At 49.0% G+C, this 22932-nt stretch overlaps 4 protein-coding genes across 6 annotated transcripts; 1 reads left to right on the forward strand and 3 right to left on the reverse strand.

Annotated features, from left to right (window-relative positions):
• Positions 1–2303: 2303 nt before the first annotated feature.
• Positions 2304–16709, reverse strand: LOC131261467 (putative aminopeptidase W07G4.4). Of its 2 annotated transcripts, none has more exons than XM_058263509.1 (4): positions 16575–16709; positions 15663–15820; positions 2727–4104; positions 2304–2656 (listed from the first exon to the last, which is right to left on the reverse strand). In XM_058263509.1, the coding sequence occupies exons 2-4, from the start codon at positions 15674–15676 to the stop codon at positions 2489–2491; spliced, it is 1560 nt and encodes a 519-aa protein (XP_058119492.1). In that variant the 5' UTR covers positions 15677–15820; positions 16575–16709; the 3' UTR covers positions 2304–2488. The 2 variants fall into 2 exon arrangements, with proteins under 2 accessions (XP_058119492.1, XP_058119493.1); XM_058263510.1 differs by having other exon boundaries at positions 16570–16689.
• A 114-nt stretch (positions 16710–16823) lies between these two features.
• Positions 16824–18024, reverse strand: LOC131261468 (protein BCCIP homolog). The gene is made up of 3 exons (XM_058263511.1): positions 17845–18024; positions 17657–17783; positions 16824–17590 (listed from the first exon to the last, which is right to left on the reverse strand). The coding sequence occupies exons 1-3, from the start codon at positions 17962–17964 to the stop codon at positions 16932–16934; spliced, it is 906 nt and encodes a 301-aa protein (XP_058119494.1). The 5' UTR covers positions 17965–18024; the 3' UTR covers positions 16824–16931.
• A 331-nt stretch (positions 18025–18355) lies between these two features.
• Positions 18356–20509, forward strand: LOC131271530 (T-complex protein 1 subunit zeta). Its single transcript, XM_058272986.1, has 2 exons — positions 18356–18567; positions 18785–20509. The coding sequence occupies exons 1-2, from the start codon at positions 18431–18433 to the stop codon at positions 20244–20246; spliced, it is 1599 nt and encodes a 532-aa protein (XP_058128969.1). The 5' UTR covers positions 18356–18430; the 3' UTR covers positions 20247–20509.
• Positions 20510–20552: 43 nt separating this feature from the next.
• On the reverse strand, positions 20553–22596 carry LOC131271531 (CDP-diacylglycerol--inositol 3-phosphatidyltransferase). Of its 2 annotated transcripts, none has more exons than XM_058272988.1 (4): positions 22461–22596; positions 22230–22364; positions 21829–21982; positions 20553–21733 (listed from the first exon to the last, which is right to left on the reverse strand). In XM_058272988.1, the coding sequence occupies exons 1-4, from the start codon at positions 22513–22515 to the stop codon at positions 21523–21525; spliced, it is 555 nt and encodes a 184-aa protein (XP_058128971.1). In that variant the 5' UTR covers positions 22516–22596; the 3' UTR covers positions 20553–21522. The 2 variants fall into 2 exon arrangements, with proteins under 2 accessions (XP_058128971.1, XP_058128970.1); XM_058272987.1 differs by having other exon boundaries at positions 20553–21746.
• Between the last annotated feature and the right edge of the window lie 336 nt (positions 22597–22932).

The raw sequence follows: 22932 nt of genomic DNA on the forward strand, positions 1-22932 counted from the left end.
GGGTAGGGGAATGTTACATAATTCTAGTCCCTCCCAACGCCTTCTTCCGCCTCACGGGCTCTGGGTGGGAGTCGCTATCATACATCATCCGGCCCTACCATTAGAACGTACCCCGGTACGTTCTTTGTTTTGGACGAGTTCGTCGCACTTTTGCACCACCACACCTCCTCACCCGATGCACTTTCCCAGCGTGGAAGTATGCGGGTGGTGGGGGGGGGGGGGGAGTGGGGATAAATCATTAGCGAAAGCAGGATGCGAAGGGTGTCTATGGACGATGGAACCGGAATCACGACAACGACCGCGATGATTCCGAACAGATCCTAGCCAGAGATCGATCGAGCAACGAAGATCGCCCTCCTCCACATATGAACCGAGCTTCTTAAGGATAGTTCGCTTCTTTTTCCGGCCCAGCGAAGGGCATTGGCTGGCCTACATAAAGCGGACGAACACAACTGACGCTCCCACGGTTCGGAACCAGTTTCTTGCCTGCTCCTCCCAGTTGCCTGTTCCTCTCCCAAGCGGAAGGGTACACGACAGAACCGTGCAAAAGTAACGTTATTCCCACCCGCGTTTCCTATACTCTTTCGTTCTTGCGGTGGGACCGATGGTCGTGGACCACGCCCGACCGATCGGCCGACCCTGCGCAATGCAATGCGGAAATGCACGCGAAATCCCAGGGCAATAGTCGACAGGGTCTTTGACGGCAGGGACGGAAGAAGGTTCACGCTCGCCAGCATCAACGGAGCTCGCGGTTCGTGGCTTGTGCTGTTGAACTCTTTCGTTCGACTGGGGTCAACCGGTGACAATCGGTGAGAGTTGTGGAGGAGGGGCACACCACTAACGAGCGCATTAGAAAGCTAAACCCGGAACGAGGGACGCCTACGCCGACGCTTCCCATACGGGACACTCAGTTGCAATGTAAATGTCAATGTACTTTACGGCGACCGGAGAGAAATCCTGAAACCCGCGGGATGACCATCACTCCCGGATGGATATCGTACGCCGGTGGGACAGTTTTGGGTCTGTTGCCCTAAAGCTCTTTGTTGTTCCTTTCCCGTGGAACCCCACACAGATGGGAGGCAGAAATATAACTTTCCGGCACTGAAGAAAGCACTGAAAAGAAAAGTACAACATAAAACATCTCACAACTAAAGCACTTCCTCCAGCTCCATTCCAACTGTACCTTACCGACCGTCGTCGACGTCGTCCATACCGCCACCCCTCACGAGCCCCCAAACTATCCGAGGGGTGTTTGTTGAAATGTTTTATTTCTGCTTTCCATTCGCGAGGTTCAATTTCCGCGTTCAATGAACCTTGCAGCGATGTTGCACCACTTTCACCGCAATACCAGCAGCAACGGCAGCAGCCATACTGGCCACAACGGGTACCGGGCGCGAGAGGGTGCGAGTGAGACAGCAGATGATTTCCGCTCCGCGATTTTGGTGTCTCCTAACGGAATCAGACCGACTGATGTTGCCCGATGCTGCTCTGAGCCCCGCGCACAGCATGATGATATTGTACTCTATTTCATTATACCATTTCATACTCTCTTTTTTGTTGTGCTTCCCACTTCGGGCCTCTCTTACGGCAACAACGCGGAAGGGGGCAGATGCATAACACCGTCCTGCTACAGGTCAGCTACCCACCAACCGTACGGGTGTCACTGATCCGACCACATCTTTCACATGGTACAGGAACGACCACGACATTACTCCCACGACGCTAGACGCACCCCTTGGGAGAAATGGTACGGGGTCCGACCATCCACGAGTCATGCAGCAGCAGAAGGAGGCGCAGATTACCCTTTGTTTGGCTCGCAGCACGCTCGTTCCGTTGCTTTTCCCTTTCCGGTGGGAGGCAGCAGCACAACCGCAGTCGTCATGGCTCGCGTGTGTAACCTTTCCTCAGAGTCTCCATCAGAGGAAACCGTTAGATTGGAGCGCCAAGATAGGTTACCGAAGAAGAACACTCTCGGGCGAAGAACGGACGCTGAACGGAAATGGTACAGAACAAGAATTCTGCTGAATGCGGAAATTGTCATCTAGCGGCGTCGATGGTGGGAAACGCTCGGCGGAGACTCTCCGCGGGTCGATTACCGGTTGGCGTAGCAACGAGATTTGCTGATTGGGGCTGGGGCGGGGAGCCACTTTAGAACCGTTGGAAAGAAAAGTTCAAGAGGTCGTTGCACGCTCGCGAGTGGAAATAAAACATGTCTTGCTAGATTTGCGATTGAACTTCCCGGTTGAACTACGGTTTGTGAGATTCTAAGCGTGTGATAACATGGAAAGAGCAGACATCAAAGCTTGTTTTGTAAAAACCAACACCATGATAGATTCATTTATTTCATTCCAGATCACACCCATCATCAACTGGGTTACAACACTGGGGGACAACTGGCCGTAAACGTGATGTATCTTATGCTCCTCCTCTTTGAGTAGGGAAACTCCTGCCAAATACTGCAACACACGGGACGGCAAAGGATTCGTCCTCACTGAAGGTGAGTGCGGACGAGCGCCAAGATGGGCGAACCAGTTGGCGTATGTGGAACATCTCCAGCACTGCCGGCGATGTCCAGATGTGAATACTTGATCGGAGTGGCGTTTTCTCGCCCGCACTGGTCCAACCCGGAGGCCAGGATCAAGAATGCCGCCGGTCCCTAAGATTTGTGTTAAAAGGACACCGTTAATAATAGTCCCAATTCTCCTATATTGAGGTTAGAAATTTACCTGATGACCCCGAGGCGTGCGGCTCGATGGGAGATTGTTCGCCTGCAGGATATCCTCGCCAATGCCTTTTCCCTTGTGGAAGTCAAAGTCTTCCTTGCGGAGGATGGAAATTTCGAACGGATCGCCAATGTTCTCACCCTCGCGCTGCAGCGTGAGCCCATGGTCGGCCGTCCGTGCCGGACCATTGTCCATAACGATCGCACTATTACCCACGGCCAGCACGGCATGACCCGTCAGCGTCGCAATGGTGTACAGATGCGGCTCGGGCAGTTTCTCGTACAGCACGCGCTCCTTCATCTCGCACAGTGCGTCCGCCATCGCCATGCGACCCTCGGCGTCGGTGTTACCGACCCGGATGCGCTGCTTAGCCCGCGACGTTATAATCTCATCGGACACGTAACACTCCTCCCCAACCGAGTTGCGCACCATGCACATGACGCCGACCACGTGCACGTCAGACGGTTTCCGCAGTTCCACCACCTTCATGAAGCCCGCCACCGCGGCTGCCCCGCACTTGTCGCGGCTCATGCCCGCCATAATACCCCCGGCCTTGATGTCGGCACCGCCAGTGTCGTAGGTGACACCCTTGCCCACCAGCATCACCGTCTTGCGGGCCGGATTTGGCGGTTTGTACTCGAGGAAGATGATCCGCCCGGCGTGACGCTTGACCGTACCGGCCGCCCGATTGACCGCCTGGAAGAGTGGGTACTCGCGCTCGAACACAGCCGGATCGTCGACGATTTTCACCTTAATCGTGCCCGAACTGAACGCCTTCTGCACGTATTCGGCGACACGGGGCGGTGCCATCCGTTCCGGATCTCCATCGCCGATGTCGCGCGCTACAAACCGTCCGGCCTCGAGCATGAGGGCCGATTGTAGCCACGCATCTGCACTAGCAACGTTCGGCAGATACACTCCGAGACTCTGCACACCATGGCCCTTCCCGGCGGTGGCGCGGACCTCCAGCGGTTGGTACAGCTGATGGAGCGCCCCAAGCAAAGCCACCAGCGGAGCATCCACAAAGCGCTCACTCGATTTCGGCAGCACCAGCAGGGGCGTCTTGGAGCCAGCTTTTATCGCACGGCCAACGGCAGCCTGGGCAGCCTCCGCATATCGGCGCACATCGTCGTAATCGGTCAGATGGCCCACAGGGCTGTACACGACGCGCCTGTTGAGCTCTATACAACGAAAACAGCTCAGTTCCGACTCGAACGCCTTATCGAAAGACTTCTGCTGGGTAAACAGTTGACTCAGTGCGGGTGACACCTCGTTCAGCTCCGAAGCGCTTCCATCGAGAACGCAGATCGCATCGTAACCCTCGGAATCGAGCACGCTTCGCTCGACCCTACTCAACAGCTTCACCCGGCAGGGAAGATGGCTACGTCCATAAAGAAGGAGGAACCGAAGAAACAAATGAGTCATGGCAGAAATGTATTTGCATGCTACGGAACTTCTTCAGTAAAATAATAATAACGGGGGTTTTCAACTAACCACGGGGGACTAAACTACTTGTTAGAATTATATACATCTTATAAACATTATATAAATCAAGAATTATCAAAACAAATTTCTGTCAATTATTTGGGTAATCGGGACTTTTGTTAGATAATACAATTATGAAGGAACATCGAGACAAAATGAACTTGTTTTCGTTATTTAAAGTTGCTAATAAAATAACTTATTTTTAACGAGTTGAAATCTGTAATGCAAACTTGTTTCTACTGGAAAGCTGTGAATTTGGGATCCACGGATTATCCATTCTCACAAAAATAAAACTCTTGTTCTCTCTAAAGTTCTCTCTTGTTTCTCTATTTTCTACCCAAGTATACTTGTTTATTTGTTCAACACAATTCAACTGCTTACGTTATCAAAACGACAATAGTAATTATGCAAAATAATCATTTCATTTATAGTCAAAACAAAAATTTTCTGCTAAGTCAACTCAAATAATACCACAATCCCTCACTTCATGAAGAACTAGAATATTTTAACCTCAGTTGGGATTGTCCATTCTGCAACCGTTGTCTCGTCCTACAACCCGGAGGGATTCTTTTACACCGTACAGACAGAGTGTACAAAAACACCCTCACCCGGTGCTTACGTTCACCCGCAGGGAAGGAACGAGTCGTGCCGCAGGTTCGAGAATCTAGGTCAACGGGAACCGAAGTGACCGAAGTTCAAGGAGCCCGAGCGAAAGAAGAAAACCTTCGACGGTGCAACGGTACAATGTTCAACGTCAGCAAAAGAGTGCGGCCGGTCTCGGAGGATGACACTCAGGGGAACTACACCAGAACAAACCCGCCGTCGATCCTGCCCGCCCTCCGAGTGACTTTCTACCCCCATCTTCACCCACGACTGGGGGGGGAGATCATTGTGTAAAGAGATCTTCCACTCTCAAGTGTTTCATTTCTTCGCTACCTTCTGGCCTTTCGAGCGGCGGCAAACCGCGCATTGCATTGCGCGCATCTTCCATCTGATCGTTCGTGTGCGTGTGTGTGTGTGTATGTGTGTACGTACCGCGGGTTGTGTCCCTCGCACCGAGAAGGTTCGCGCATTAAGAAACCCACCGACAACGAAGACACCTGAGCCAGTGCTGTGGGGCCACAGATTAAGTTGGTAGTTGAAGACCGGGCCACCGCTTCCCAAACGGTGGAACTCCGACTCGAATATAAAGAAACCCTCCCTTCACCTCCCCATCTGTTCTTCCGCTCGCAGGGTTCTCCGCTCCGGCACTTAAATAGCCTTAAATCGACGATTCGCTTCCGTATCTTCTGCCCGATCCTTCCAACGCGCCTCGCGCTATCTCTCTGCCTCCATTCCACCACTTGTTGTTCTCCTCTCGCCGATCATTCCTAAGATCCGCGACCGTTTCGCCATAAAAATGAACCAAGAAGGTGGAGGGAAAAAAAAACACATACCACCGTGCGTCCCTTTCAACTTCACCATGGATTCCCACTGCTCTCCTCCTACCAATCCCCCGACGCCGTCGATCGACGCCCGAATCGGTCAAAGCGAACGAGAGAAACAGAAAAACTAGGTTAGGAATATCTTCTGCTAAGTCTCCCCCTCCCCCCATCGTGCTTCCTCTTCGCGGGTTGCTTCCCCACCGCGTGCCGCGTGTCTCGTGACGTTCGTCGTGGTTCTTTGGATGCGTTTCTCCACCACCAATAAAAATAAAAAATAAAACTTATACCAGACGCGTCATGAGCGTACATTTGCTGTAAAGAAGAAGGGACAGAGTAGGTAGTGGGGGAGGGTTGAAGGGGGCCCAACTCAGAATAGCGGTTCGAGGTGGCCGCGAGATACACGGAGTACACGAACGGGGTGAGCGGAAACGAGAAAGAGCGAAGGGAACGGCGCAGTGGTGGATAGAACGACTGCCGCTGCCCAAAGGCCAGACGAAGTGGTGGCCGCGATGTTTAACGGTAAATTTGATGATTTTACCGCGTTTGCGTTCCTCCACTTCGCGTGGTGGAACGTTTTGTCCATCGTAATCTCGACGATACGTACGCTAATCTTAGATGTAAGTTTTTCTCAGCAATACGTTCCGAGTGACGATTGTATGGAGGTGATCTTTCAACCTAGCGATCGATTTCCAGATTGCTGTACAGAATTCAAATAATATAAACCTTGCATGAACTAGCTTAACAATTTAAATTACCCAATATTTCACAACCAAAAACAAAGAATTACCCGCTTGAATGAGGATTTTTAAACTCAATGCATTGGATTACCATCTCCATGCAGTGAATTTCAATGAACCCCGACAAACGCAAATAAGATGTGCCAAACGACACATAACCGGGGTTCTTCCAGAGACACGTTCGACGTTCGTTAAAAAAAGGTATACACGCAGCAAACTCCCTGGTGCAAGCCAATTAACCTAAATTTAAGATGTGCCCCCCACTCACCGCAAACCTTCCAGACTGACCCCAAAAGGAGAAACCATATAATTTTTTGGTCCCATCTTCTATCTGGCGGTTTTGAGAAAGTTCTGCCGGACAGACGAAATTCACGTCACGAAAGTGGGTCACAACATGTTTGGGCCGTGAAGTGGATCCTGGTTGATTTGGTTGTAATAAACGACAAATAAAACCAAAAACAAAAAACAATCGAATGTAATGCGCCTGATGCTTGGTGAATAATGATCTTCTTGTTTCAAATCCAGAATCGTAAAACGAACGACGTATGTGTAAAGAAAGCGAGTTCGTTGTCTGGTAAAATAAATAAACAAAGGTGCTAAGTCTATATTTACCAGCAATAAACAAAATGTTAATACGCGCCAATGCTCGTACTCGATTTGTAAACAAATACTTTGATAAGAAGGGTATGTCGTAGTTCGAATTCTTTTTGGGTCTTTAATGAAGGTATGAATAAGTAAGCTTACATAGACGATTTGGTCGCTTTTATTGAAAAAAAAAACTTGAATGAAAATTGTTTTATATGCTGGTGATAAATATCGACAGAAAAGATAAGTGCGAAGACTCAATTGAGTAAATATACGAACTATGCGTATTTTAATCAAAACTAGGTAAAACGGCCCGGTTACACGGCCCAGTTACAGGTCCCAGTTCCAGGGCCCGTTGGCAGGTCCTAGTAACACGGCCCGTTTACAGGGCCCGGTAACACGGCCCGTTTACAGGGCCAGGTTACAGTGCACGTTTACAGGGCCCGTTTACAGGACCCGTTTATCGGACCCGTTGACTGGACCCGGTCACAGGGCCCGGTAACACGGCCCGTTTACAGGGCCCGGTAAACGGCGGTAACACGGCCAGTTTACAGGTCCCGGTTACAGGGCCCAGTGACTGATCCCGGTTACAGGGCCCGATAACACGACCAATTTGCAGGTCCCGTTTACAGGGCCCGGTAACGCGGCCCGTTTACATGGCCCGATAATACGGCCAATTTACAGGTCCCGGCTACAGGGCCAACCCTTATGGATGTAGTTTTATTATTAATTTTTTTAAATTTATTCTGCGTTGGTTATTTTCATCTCGTTGCCACCTTTCCCAAGAGTAAAAGTAATGTTCGATTCGAAATTGTCCCCAAAATCACGAAAACGTTTCATTTCCTTTTGTATGCCCAGAGAAAACGGAAACTATTTCAGTAAGATGGTGCAAACATCATCACGCATAGGGTACATGGTGTACACGGTGGTGCAAACATTATCACGCATACGGTATTTGGTTTCCCTTAGCAACAGCATAGCGGTTAAGGGGAAATTCCGACGCTGTAAAGGGGAACCTAACGCGTCAGCACAGTGCATCTCATTTTCGCCCTCCCATCGCTCGCTCATTTCTCGCTACTAGGTAAAACGGCCCGGTTACACGGCCCACTTGCAGAACCCGTTTACAGAGCCCTGTAACACGGCCAATTTACAGGGCCCGGTAAACGGCGGTAAGACGGCCCTTTTACAGGGTCCAGTAACACAGCCCGTTTACAGAGCCCGGTAGCACGGCCTGTTTACAGGGCCCGGTAACACGGTCCGGTAACACGGCCCGTTGACTGGTCCCGGTTACAGGGCCCGGTAACACGGCCCGTTTACAGGGCCAGGTTACAGTGCACGTTTATAGGGCCCGGTACCAGGGCTCGTTTACAGGGCCCGGTAAAACGGCCCGGTTACAGGGCCCGGTAACACGGCCCGTTTGCAGGGCCCGGTAACACGGCCCGTTTACATGGCCCGGTTACATTGCCCATTTACAGGACCCGTTTACAGGACCCGTTTACAGAGCCAGGTAACCCGGCCAATTTACAGAACACCGTTACATGGCCTGGTAACACGGCCCGGTAACACGGCCCGTTTTCAGGGCCCGGTAATACGGCCCGTTTTCAGGGCCCGGTAACACGGCCCGTTTTCTGGGCCCGGTATACGGCCCGTTAACAGGACCCCGTTACACGGCCCGGTAACAGGGCCCAACCTTATGGAAGTAGTTTTATTATTAATTTTATTCTGCGTTGGTTATTTTTATCTCGTTGCCACCTTTCCCAACATAAATGCAATGTTCGATTCGAAATTGTCCCCAAAATCACGAAAACGTTTCATTTCCTTTTGTATGCCCAGAGAAAACGGAAACTATTTTTGTACGATGGTGCAAACATTATTACGCATACGGTAAATGGGGTACACGGTGGTGCAAACATCATCACGCATACGGTATTTGGTTTCCCTTAGCAACAGCATAGCGGTTAAGGGGAAATTCCGACGCTGTAAAGGGGAACCTGACGCGTCAGCACAGTGCATCTCACTTTCGCCCTCCCATCGCTCGCTCACTTCTTGCTATTGCTATCTAATGCCAACGTCACCTTTAAGCGCAATTTTAGAGTGGACTAGGTAAAACGGCCCGGTTACACGGCCCAGTTACAGGGCCCGTTTACAGGGCCAGGTTACAGTGCCCGTTTACAGGTCCCAGTTACAGGGCCCGTTGACAGGTCCCGGTGACAGGGCCCGTTTACGGGGCCCGTTGACTGGACCCGGTTACAGGGTCCGGTAAAACGGCCCGGTTACAGGGCCCGGTAACACGGCCCGTTTGCAGGGCCCGGTAACACGGCCCGTTTACAGGTCCCGGTTCCAGGGCCCGTTGACTGATCCCGGTTACAGGGCCCGGTAACACGAACAATTTACAGGTCCCGGTTACAGAGCCCGTTTACAGGACCAAATTACCACGGCCTGGTAACACGGCCCGTTTATAGGGCCCGGTAACACGGCCCGTTTACAGGGCCCGGCAAACGGCGGTAACACGGCCCGTTTACATGGCCCGGTAATACAGCCAATTTACAGGTCCCGGCTTCAGGGCCAAAGCTTATGGATGTAGTTTTATTGTTGATTTTATTCTACGTCGGTCATTTTCATCACGTGAAGCACAACCTTTCCGAAGAGTAAATGCAATGTTCGATTCGAAATAATCCCCAAAATCATGAAAACGTTTCATTTCCTTCCTATTACAAACTTTGAATGAAACTGTGAAGCAGATTTCCGCTTTGCTTTGTTTTATTTTCCAGCCAAGTAACCATCGATTATCAATGTAACCATCGATTACCAAAAAAAAATGTTTCCCCTCCATCCTGCATCCGTAGTATCCTTAGCGACAGCACAGCGTTAAGGGGAAATTCCGACGCTTAGGGGAAATTCCTACGCTTAGGGGAAATTCCTACGCTTAGGGGAAATTCCTACGCGGTAGGGGAAATTTCTACGCGTAGAAATTGTCTGCATCTCACTTTCACCCTCCCTTCACTCGCTTTCCACGGTATTGCTATCTAATGCCAACGTCACCTCTAACTGTAATTTAAGAGGGCGACTAGGTAAAACGGCCCGGTTACACGGCCCAGTTACAGATCCCGGTTCCAGGGCCCGTTGACAGGTCCCGGTAACACGGCCCGTTTACAGGGCCAGGTTACAGTGCACGTTTACAGGACCCGTTGACTGGACCCGGTCACAGGGCCCGGTAACACGGCCCTTTTACAGGGCCCAGTAACACAGCCCGTTTACAGAGCCCGGTAGCACGGCCTGTTTACAGGGCCCAGTAACACAGCCCGTTGACTGGTCCCGGTTACAGAGCCCGGTAACACGGCCCGTTTACAGGGCCCGGCAAACGGCGGTAACACGGCCCGTTTACATGGCCCGGTAATACAGCCAATTTACAGGTCCCGGCTGCAGGGCCAAAGCTTATGGATGTAGTTTTATTGTTGATTTTATTCTACGTCGGTCATTTTCATCACGTGAAGCACAACCTTTCCGAAGAGTAAATGCAATGTTCGATTCGAAATTGTACCCAAAATCACGAAAACATTTCATTTCCTTCCTATTACAAACTTTAAATGAAACTGTGAAGCAGATTTCCGCTTTGCTTTGTTTTATTTTCCAGCCAAGTAACCATCGATTATCAATGTAACCATCGATTACCAAAAAAAAATGTTTCCCCTCCATCCTGCATCCGTAGTATCCTTAGCGACAGCACAGCGTTAAGGGGAAATTCCGACGCTTAGGGGAAATTCCTACGCTTAGGGGAAATTCCTACGCGGTAGGGGAAATTTCTACGCGTAGAAATTGTCTGCATCTCACTTTCGCCCTCCCTACGCTCGCCTTTCACGCTATTGCTATCTAATGCCAACGTCACGTCTAACTGTAATTTAAGAGGGCGACTAGGTAAAACGGCCCGGTTACACGGCCCAGTTACAGGGCCCGTTTACAGGGCCAGGTTACAGTGCCCGTTTACAGGTCCCAGTTACAGGGCCCGTTGACAGGTCCCGGTGACAGGGCCCGTTTACGGGGCCCGTTGACTGGACCCGGTTACAGGGCCCGGTAAAACGGCCCGGTTACAGGGCCCGGTAACACGGCCCGTTTGCAGGGCCCGGTAACACGGCCCGTTTACAGGTCCCGGTTCCAGGGCCCGTTGACTGATCCCGGTTACAGGGCCCGGTAACACGAACAATTTACAGGTCCCGGTTACAGAGCCCGTTTACAGGACCAAATTACCACGGCCTGGTAACACGGCCCGTTTATAGGGCCCGGTAACACGGCCCGTTTACAGGGCCCGGCAAACGGCGGTAACACGGCCCGTTTACATGGCCCGGTAATACAGCCAATTTACAGGTCCCGGCTTCAGGGCCAAAGCTTATGGATGTAGTTTTATTGTTGATTTTATTCTACGTCGGTCATTTTCATCACGTGAAGCACAACCTTTCCGAAGAGTAAATGCAATGTTCGATTCGAAATAATCCCCAAAATCATGAAAACGTTTCATTTCCTTCCTATTACAAACTTTAAATGAAACTGTGAAGCAGATTTCCGCTTTGCTTTGTTTTATTTTCCAGCCAAGTAACCATCGATTATCAATGTAACCATCGATTACCAAAAAAAAATGTTTCCCCTCCATCCTGCATCCGTAGTATCCTTAGCGACAGCACAGCGTTAAGGGGAAATTCCGACGCTTAGGGGAAATTCCGACGCTTAGGGGAAATTTCGACGCTGTAGGGGAAATTTCTACGCGTAGAAATTGTTTGCATCTCACTTTCACCCTCCCTTCGTTCGCCTTCCACGCTATTGCTATCTAATGCCAACGTCACGTCTAACTGTAATTTAAGAGGGCGACTAGGTAAAACGGCCCGGTTACACGGCCCAGTTACAGGGCCCGTTTACAGGGCCAGGTTACAGTGCCCGTTTACAGGTCCCAGTTACAGGGCCCGTTGACAGGTCCCGGTGACAGGGCCCGTTTACGGGGCCCGTTGACTGGACCCGGTTACAGGGCCCGGTAAAACGGCCCGGTTACAGGGCCCGGTAACACGGCCCGTTTGCAGGGCCCGGTAACACGGCCCGTTTACAGGTCCCGGTTCCAGGGCCCGTTGACTGATCCCGGTTACAGGGCCCGGTAACACGAACAATTTACAGGTCCCGGTTACAGAACCCGTTTACAGGACCAAATTACCACAGCCTGGTAACACGGCCCGTTTATAGGGCCCGGTAACACGGCCCGTTTACAGGGCCCGGCAAACGGCGGTAACACGGCCCGTTTACATGGCCCGGTAATACGGCCAATTTACAGGTCCCGGCTTCAAGGCCAAAGCTTATGGATGTAGTATTATTGTTTATTCTACGTTGGTCATTTTCATCACGTGAAGCACAACCTTTCCGAAGAGTAAATGCAATGTTCGATTCGAAATAATCCCCAAAATCATGAAAACGTTTCATTTCCTTCCTATTACAAACTTTGAATGAAACTGTGTAGCAGATTTCCGCTTTGCTTTGTTTTATTTTCCAGCAAAGTAACCATCGATAATCAATGTAACCATCGATTACCAAAAAAAATGTTTCCCCTCCATCCTGCATCCGTAGTATCCTTAGCGACAGCACAGCGTTAGGGGGAAATTCCGACGCTTAGGGGAAATTCCTACGCTTAGGGGAAATTCCTACGCTTAGGGGAAATTTCTACGCGTAGAAATTGTTTGCATCTCACTTTCACCCTCCCTTCACTCGCTTTCCACGGTATTGCTATCTAATGCCAACGTCACGTCTAACTGTAATTTAAGAGGGCGACTAGGTAAAACGGCCCGGTTACACGGCCCAGTTACAGGGCCCGTTTACAGGGCCAGGTTACAGTGCCCGTTTACAGGTCCCAGTTACAGGGCCCGTTGACAGGTCCCGGTGACAGGGCCCGTTTACGGGGCCCGTTGACTGGACCCGGTTACAGGGCCCGGTAAAACGGCCCGGTTACAGGGCCCGGTAACACGGCCCGTTTGCAGGGCCCGGTAACACGGCCCGTTTACAGGTCCCGGTTCCAGGGCCCGTTGACTGATCCCGGTTACAGGGCCCGGTAACACGAACAATTTACAGGTCCCGGTTACAGAACCCGTTTACAGGACCAAATTACCACAGCCTGGTAACACGGCCCGTTTATAGGGCCCGGTAACACGGCCCGTTTACAGGGCCCGGCAAACGGCGGTAACACGGCCCGTTTACATGGCCCGGTAATACGGCCAATTTACAGGTCCCGGCTTCAAGGCCAAAGCTTATGGATGTAGTATTATTGTTTATTCTACGTTGGTCATTTTCATCACGTGAAGCACAACCTTTCCGAAGAGTAAATGCAATGTTCGATTCGAAATAATCCCCAAAATCATGAAAACGTTTCATTTCCTTCCTATTACAAACTTTGAATGAAACTGTGTAGCAGATTTCCGCTTTGCTTTGTTTTATTTTCCAGCAAAGTAACCATCGATAATCAATGTAACCATCGATTACCAAAAAAAATGTTTCCCCTCCATCCTGCATCCGTAGTATCCTTAGCGACAGCACAGCGTTAGGGGGAAATTCCGACGCTTAGGGGAAATTCCTACGCTTAGGGGAAATTCCTACGCTTAGGGGAAATTTCTACGCGTAGAAATTGTTTGCATCTCACTTTCACCCTCCCTTCACTCGCTTTCCACGGTATTGCTATCTAATGCCAACGTCACGTCTAACTGTAATTTAAGAGGGCGACTAGGTAAAACGGCCCGGTTACACGGCCCAGTTACAGGGTCCGTTTACAGGGCCAGGTTACAGTGCCCGTTTACAGGGCCCGGCAACACGAACAATTTACAGGGCCCGTTTGCATTGCCCGTTGACAGGTCCCGGTTACAGGGCCCGGTAACACAGTCAATTTACATGGCCCGGTTACAGTGCCCGTTGACAGGTCCCGGTTACAGGACCCAATTACAGGACTCGATTACAGCGCCCGTTTAAAGGGCCCGGTAACACGGCCCGGTTACAGGGCCCGGTAACACGGCCCGTTTATATGGCCCGGTTAAAGGGCCCGGTAACACGGCCCGTTTAAATGGCCCGGTTACATGGCCCGGTAACACGTCCAATTTGCAGATCCCGGTTACAGAGCCCGTTGACAGGACCCGTTTACAGGGCCCGGTAACATGGCCCGTTTACATGGCCCGGTAATACGGCCAATTTACAGGTCCCGGCTACAGGGCCAAACCTTATGGATGTAGTTTTATTGTTGATTTTATTCTGCGTAGGGCATTTTCATCACGTGAAGCACAACCTTTCCGAAGAGTAAATGCAATGTCCGATTCGAAATTGTCCCCAAAATCACGAAAACGTTTCATTTCCTTCCTATTACAAACATTGAATGAAACTGTGCAACAGATTTCCGCTTTGCTTTGTTTTATTTTCCAGCAAAGTAACCATCGATAATCAATGTAACCATCGATTACCAAAAACAAAATGTTTCCCTTCCATCCTGCATCCATAGTATCCTTAGCGACAGCAAAGCGTTTAAGGGGAAATTCCGACGCTGTAGGGGAACCTAACGCGTAGAAATTGTCTGCATCTCACTTTCGCGCTCCCTTCACTCGCTTTCAATGCTATTGCTATCTAAGCTCATGGCATGGTGTAACAGTAATTTGAGAGTGGATTCTGCAATCATGTATTGACGATCAAATGTACATATAACCATTATTTTGATAGTTTAGGAAATAATCATTAGAGTAGCATACAAAATACCGTTTTTGTGCGATGTTATATAATTTGTATTACATAGCAAAAACGACCCACGTGATACCAAGACCCTAACGGGAGAAAATAACAAACATCCCCCATACGAACGTACCACATTAAATTCTCGCAACTATCAATCATTCTATATCCCGTAATCGCAATCAATCATCACTCATCAGATGGTTTATCAGCTACACCGAATAATATCCAACATGATGGCCAAAAGTCCGCCCCACGATGGTGGTGGGTCGTTGACCGACCATACCAGCTGTGAGACCCCCACGAGCGGGGGGAGAGCTAGCGAAACGATCCAGCTGTCCGGCTTTACTTTCCCCTGGCGAATAATGTTTGGCAGGCAGGGTAACGACCGGCCTGGGATCATCTTTTCGGCGAAATTGAACGTCCTCCCTTAATCTACCTCAACTTCTGTACGCACTCCGCGCGAGTAGCGGCCGGTACTCCGAGCACCGTTACCGAGTACATTTCGGTTAACGGAGAATTTACGAAATTGCGGAGCTGCCGCGTGGTCTCCGGTGCTCGCTGGCTGCATCAAACGGATGGGGGAGTGCTCCGAGCAGCGGATCGGAGGGTTTAAAGCAAGCACATTATTTCGCGATTAATTTGGCCAGATAGCCGACGCGTTCTTGAAGTGGCTTAGCAACAGCGAGATACTTTACGCATGTTTCGGCACTTGAGAGGATGGTTTAGCAGTAAAAATTGCTTATCTCGTCAAACTCTAGCCATCCTTACACGCCGGACGTAAGTTCGGCTTTAACGATCCTCTACTGTGCGTCTTTTCAATACTCATAGCCATCTGTTTGACTAATATATCCCATTATCCTCCTTCAGAGCCAGGCTCGTAGAATCTCTTCATTCATAACCCACAAGTAAGTTGTTAAGTCTACTGGCAGATAAGTTGAATATTACAATAAACATTAAACATTAAAACAACTTACCTTTCAACGCTCATAGTTACACCACTCTCCGCTTCGATGTTGTTGGAGACCTCCGCTGACACCAAGCTGGGCACCACAATCGCACCGTCAGTATTCAACGGGCGTCAACACTCCACTGTATTTCTTGTAATCTACAAACTGGAGTCCCGGCCGTCCAGCTGTCCGGAAGAGATAATGAAGAATGAATGGCAGCGTTAGAAGATTGATAGCGATGGCCGCGCAAGTGTCCCGATCCAGTTGCTATCACAAAGTAAACAATTGCAAACGCCCCTTCATGCTTCTTATAAAGATTTGTTCGTGGTAAATGACCCACTTGTTCATTCTCGCCGCCTGGATCCTTTTACCATCGGTTGCATGATCTAGGGTTATTTCATTGGTATATTTTATTCGACGCAACACGTAATGGTTTCAAGAACACGTCGTCACCACCATCGTGCACCTAAAATGACACGAACAGCTGATAGAACCTCGAGCATCGGCAAACACGATCAGGTGTGAGTCAAGATTTCTTTTGTTAAGCGAGGGCAAAGTTAAACTAAATGCCCTGAAACGTAATTCATAAGGGCACTTACTCATTCCTTCCGCGACGTACTCCATTTTGAAGCAGCAAGTTGGCGATGCAAAAAATCGTATGACCTTTTCATGTTTTAGTTTTTAATTTCGTAAATAAAGTAAAAACGGTTCTACTCAACGCATTGTGCATCATCATTGTAAAATATGAAAATTAATTGATTTAAAATGTTCAACTGTACTACATTCAAATATTTTGTTTTACTTTGCATTGAAGGGTTAACAAGAATTGCATCTGCCGACGTCATTTTAAGTGAGGTTACGTTTATCCATCGAGGATAAATTACATCTTTTGCGGTCAATAAACTCTCCATAAAGATTTAATCTTGAAACATACCTTACCTAGAACCGTGCGAGATGGTAGATGCGGTATCTTTTCGGCTGATTTTGCACTTTCTTCACAATTTACAAACGAAAACTGGATACACTCGAGCGTACGAAACGAACAAGCAAAATCTGCTGACTGGCGAACTCGCGGTGTCAAATAACCAAAACAATAAACAGGCTTGCTTTGCTTGCTTTTTTCTTTCGACATCTGTCAAGCAGACTAGGAAAAAAGGAAAAAATGTGATTTCTGCGAAAACATTCAAATCGAGAGGAACTTTCGTTTATTTCGTTTTACAGCACAGATTAGACACACTCACTAAAATAGTTTGCACGCGGAGAAAAGATGAAATGAAAAATGCATACACTGCTGCCTTACTTGGCGGTGACCGATGCGACCAGATTCTTTATGGTCGACACGATGCCGGGTAGTTTGCTCGCCTCGATTAGAAGCACCTTGCGGAATGGTTGCAGTTCATCGTCCTTCTTCTGCCACTGACCAGCCAGAGCGGTCGTCGTTTCCTTCTGTACGGAGTAATCGAAGCTTGCACAAGAGTCCTTGATGAAGTATTCCTCTTCGTCGTTGCTGTAGATCACCTCGGCCGATTTGTCCCCGGCGGCCGCTTGCTGATAGTATTTCACGAACATCAGGTAGTAGTCGAAAGTGTAGGGCATACCTTTCGAGCGGGCGCGCTCCATTTCGTTGAGTAGATTTTCGCACATCGGTACGCAAACGGCGGCCGGAATGTTGATAAATCGTTCGTTCAACAGCAAACCCGTCGTTTTCGATCCGCCTTCCAGGGCCTCGCGGAACTGTTGAATTACCAGTTCGGTTGCATACTTTTCTGCCTTTTCGAACAGCATTTTCTTCAGCTGGCGGACGCAAGTCAAGTCCTGCTTGTTGGATAAATTGATTACGGACGTCACACCAAACACCACCTGGCTGGGATCTTCCATATCCGTATCATCGTCCTCGTCGTCTTCATCACCATCGTTGTAGGTTTGCTTTAGGACACTTCCCACGTAGTTTTGACCTGAAACCGATTTAAATTACATTCTTCTTCTTCCGATCTCCGACCAAGACCTCGCAGCATGCATACCAATGATAACTCCCGCCATCTCGGCCAGATCGATGTGCGCTTTCACAAACAGTTGGCCAAGCAATTGCTTTATGCCATCCAGATCCGGATCAATGGGATTTCGGCCCTCGAAGTCAACGGTAATTCCCTGCAAAGAGTACCGATTGTTCAAAATGTTTCGTACCATGCACCACGCGGATTCGACTTACTTCGTCACCCTCGTAAACTTCATCGTTTTCGTCATCACTCGATTCTTCACTGCCGCTCTTGGTGTCCATACGACGTTCATCGTCCTCTTCGGCCTCTACTTTTACCTTTTTGCTGGTCATTTTGCTAATTTTCTGAGAAAATGTACCACTAATATGCTTTATTTACAAACGAAATGAAAACACGCGTGGTTTTTGTCGGAGAAAATTTAGGCAAAGTAAACAAACCGCGAGTTGAATACTTCACCACGGAGAGACCGGGTTATCTATTCGGAAGTATATTATAATTGAGTTATTTACAAACATGACCTAAACCTGATCTAAACATGGGCTTAACTTGCAAGTTTAACGATAAAATTGTTGTAAAAACTTTATTTTACTTCAAATACCATTCAAGCATTTGATTTCTAAAAATTAACTAATAAAAACTACAATAAAATGTAAACTACAAGAAACTTCTTTGTCGCCAAATGTCAAAACTGTCAAAATATTCAGTTCACCATTTCCACTTTCCAAAAGCGGTGTTCTTTTTTCATCGGTCGGGTGGTTCGAGAAGGTTTTCGTCGAAAAATAATTGTAAATTACAGAAATGGCATCCATTAGTTTGTTGAATCCGAAGGCTGAGTTTGCCCGTGCTGCCCAAGCGCTGGCGGTCAACATAACCGCTGCGAAAGGCATTCATGATGTGATGAAAACGAACCTCGGACCGAAGGGAACGATGAAAATGTGAGTAGATCGAGATGTAAATTGGGAATGCACAACTGCTCGCAAGAAACCGCATTGAATGAATTCCATCAATGAAAGAGCCTCTTGTGGTTGTTTCTTCTGAAAAAGGGTCACGTAAACGATCCTTTTGCCTTCGATTGAGCCAGATGGCGAGTGGTATAGAATGAAAATTTATACATGACTCACCTGACCCTTTCTAACCTCACTTTCTGCGTAGGTTGGTCTCCGGTGCCGGCGACATCAAAATCACCAAGGACGGCAATGTTTTGCTGCACGAGATGCAAATCACGCACCCGACGGCTTCGCTGATCGCTCGGGCCAGCACCGCCCAGGATGATGTTACCGGAGACGGAACCACTTCGATCGTGCTGATCATTGGTGAGCTGCTGAAGCAGGCAGATCTGTACATCGCCGACGGTCTGCATCCGCGCATCGTTGCCGACGGTTTCGATCAGGCTCGCCAGCAGGCACTGGAGATCCTGGAACAGATTGCGCACCCGATCGAAGTGAACCGGGAGAATTTGCTCAACATTGCACGCACGTCACTGCGAACGAAGGTTCATCCGGACCTGGCCGATCTGCTGACGGACGTTTGTGTTGATGCCGTTCTGGCCATCCGCACGGAAGGTAAACCGGTCGATCTGCACATGGTGGAGCTGATGGAGATGCAGCACAAGTCCGCAACGGACACGCAGCTGGTGAAGGGTATCGTGATGGATCATGGCGCTCGCCACCCGGACATGCCGAAACGCGTCGAAAACGCGTTCATTCTGACGTGCAACGTGTCGATGGAGTACGAAAAGTCCGAAGTGAACTCGGGCTTCTTCTACAAGACGGCGGAGGAACGCGAAAAGTTTGTGCTGGCCGAGCGCGAGTTCATCGAGGATCGCGTCAAGAAGGTGATCGAGCTGAAGCGCAAGGTGTGCCCCGAAGGTTCGAACAAAACGTTCGTGGTCATCAACCAGAAGGGCATCGACCCGATGTCGCTGGACATGCTGGCCAAGGAAGGCATTATGGGGCTTCGACGGGCGAAGCGTCGTAACATGGAGCGTTTGGCCCTTGCCTGCGGTGGTATCGCTATGAACTCCTTCGACAACATGGACGAGTCGTGTCTCGGCTATGCGGGACTGGTTTACGAGCACGTGCTCGGTGAAAACAAGTACACGTTTGTGGAGGAGTGCAAGAACCCGCTCTCGGTGACGATTCTCATGAAGGGCCCGAACCGACACTCGCTGGCGCAGATTAAGGACGCGATCCGAGATGGACTGCGCTCGATTAACAATGCGGTGGAGGACAAGAAGCTGGTCCCGGGGGCTGGTGCGTTCGAGGTGCGTGTGCACAACAAGCTGCGCGAGTACGCCAAGGGCGTGAAGGGCAAGACCCGGCTCGCGATTCAGGCGTACGCGGACGCAATGCTCGTCGTCCCGAAGGTGTTGGCTGTGAACAGCGGTTACGATGCACAGGACACCATCGTGCGCCTGCAGGAGGAGGGTCTGTTGAATGAGGAACCGATCGGACTGGACCTGTCCACCGGAGAACCGATGAAGCCGGTCGATATGGGCATCTTCGACAACTACATCGTCAAGAAACAGATTCTCAACTCCTCCACCATCATCGCGGTCAACATCCTGCTTGTGGACGAAATCATGCGTGCCGGCATGAGTAGTCTTAAGGGTTAAACGCCTTACTCGTGAGAGACCGGGCGAGCAAAGCGCGCCCCTTTCCCTACGCTACCCTCCCGCTTAATTCGAGCGTCGTTTGATGTGTCTTGCGTATCGTATTTCATTTAACATTGTTCATTTAAATATGCTCTAAACCACACACACTACTTACCCTTAACAGTTTAAATGCGGTGCATTGTATTCGATAACCACACTCGCAGTAATAAACGCACCATGCTTCATTTTGTCTTGTACAAGATAACTAAAAAACCAGGTGGCATTATGGCGATTTGAAAGAAAACGCAACGCGAACGCGGGCGGTCATTGATTGGAGAGAGGTTATTTATTATTATTCTTAGACACGGGGGGTTTCAATCACATCGAAACATTAAGGACTACTACTCCAACTCTCTCTATTTCCGCTAGATGATGATTTATGTTTTTTGCAAAATATCTGTACTTGAGTCGACGGCATTACAATATCCATGAGTAAGTCTCGATTCTACAACATCTATTCTACGCAAAATACCATCGATACGACGAGCAGTGTGCCCTACAATAATAAATATAGGTTTGTTTTTACTCTTCATTTGAAAGCAACCACAAGCTACCGCCATTAGGGATAGGGTTTTCCTTTAGTTCGAAAATATGATACTTTCTATGGGAAGAGAGGGGGAGGAAGTCAATTCAATATGTCTCACACAGGTGTCACCTGGAATGTGCCGTGCAATTGTGTTTTGTCCTTTCTTGACTCCTCTTCTCCACTCGTTATCGTTCTAGCAACGACGTGTTGCAATTCAGGTGCGGTGAATCCTTTTTTATCAGCAAAGGGTTTATAAAGTTCAGCTACTTTTTGTCTACGCCACTTAAATACACAGGTTAAACACATAAAATTGTCCCATTTTCGTCCTTTGGCATGGTTAATGGATAGCAGTGAATAGTAGAAGTAGGTTAACGACACGATTTGAACGTTTTTTCCCCCTTTTAAACACTGCCCGCTCTAGTGTACCACTATGGCTACGGTTGCCATGGGGAGAGAGATGCTTTGATCCATGTTCTTTTCTGGCAATTAAATGTTCGTTAAATGTAACAGCAGTTTAATTAGTACGCGATCCTACTTGAACCGGGAAGTGTGTGCTGTTTCCGTTTTTTCCATTTCCAACCTGGGTGCAGTGCACGCCTTATTGCGGTTTCTTGTTCGACTCGCGCTCCCGTTGGGCAGCCCTCTCGGCGACATCGATCACACCGATATTGCAGCTCGCCACAAATCCGTGGATAACCGAGATGCCCGTTTTCACGACCGCCACCGGGAAGGACACGATTGCCAGCAGCTTGAACGAAGAGAAGCCGAGCAGCAGCGGACCCGGGGTGAAGTGCAGCAGGTACAGCGCGGCGTAGAACAGCTCGTTGAACAGACACATGAAGCCAAGCACGGTGCGGTTGGTGTAGTAGACGCGCATAATTGGATTGCCGGACATGTCGATGAACTTGTGGGACGTTTTTCCCTGCAGGACGGTGCTGGAAGAGAACAGGTGGGTTTGAAAATCGATTTTATGCAACCGTCTAATCCCACAGCGAATCGCCGCAGGGATTTGCTTACGTGTGCAGGTAGAACCAGTGGCAGGCCACATCGATCGCCATCGAAAGCTGGAACCAAAACATGTACTTCGGGTAGAAGTAGCTCAGCGTCACCAGGAGGCCGCATGTTCCGCATCGGTCCGTTAGCTGATCGAGCATGGCGCCAAACTTTGTCGCTGTTAGGTGAAAAAAGAAAAAAAAAACCCTATTAGCTATCACTCTTATCATCGACACTTGTATCATCGTGTTTGTGCGGATAAGATATCCGGTCAGTATAATCCAGATAATGAGGTTCATCGATTCACCACTGTTATGCAACCGCAACGATGATTGCCACGCAACTTAATCCCAAATTGTATCGATTTTTATTCCGCTTCCGGGGAGCCAAGTGCTTTTCCGCATTGGCAGTTCCGCAACACTTACACTGATTAAAATGCCGCGCCGCATGTCCATCGAGGGCATCAAGGAGCACGCTGATAATGTAGCACCAACTTGCGATCACGTAGTCCGTGGGCATATAGTAGAAAGAAACGATAGCCAGCACGATCCGTGCGTAACCTACAGGAGGATTAAGTAAACAAACACGCGAAAAAATGTTATGCTTATAGTTCCACCCTCACTTGGAATGCGAACAGCTTAAATCACCATACTTACCGATAATGTTTGGTACGAATAGGTAAATGTTTTCCTGCTCTCTCTTGACTTCCATCGTGATCAATTTGACCGTGGGCTGAACTTGCTGGGAAACGTTTTTCACCTTTTCACGGTGGAACTGCGCGGTAGATTTCCCTGCTTCGTGGTCGGTTGACAAGCAAATGTTTAATGAATAGGGTTTTGCAATGTTTACGCTAGATGGAAGTAAAAGAGGGGGGTGGAAAGAGCGGGGATGATAACGAAACTGACAGCAGTAGTGTTGGGTCCTATGAATCTTTCGACGAGATTCATTCACGTGAATCTTTTACGGAAGATTAATTAAGAATCATTCATGAATCTCTAGGGATTCATAAATCTTTAAAGACTCATGTATTCTTAGGGAATTCCTAGAGATTCATGAGTCCCTGAATATTAATGAATCCCTGAAGATTCATGAATCCCTAGAGATTCATTATTTCCTAAAGATTCATTA

Source organism: Anopheles coustani, chromosome 3 (genome assembly GCF_943734705.1).
Source record: "Anopheles coustani chromosome 3, idAnoCousDA_361_x.2, whole genome shotgun sequence".
NCBI classification, from domain to species: Eukaryota; Metazoa; Arthropoda; class Insecta; order Diptera; family Culicidae; genus Anopheles; species Anopheles coustani.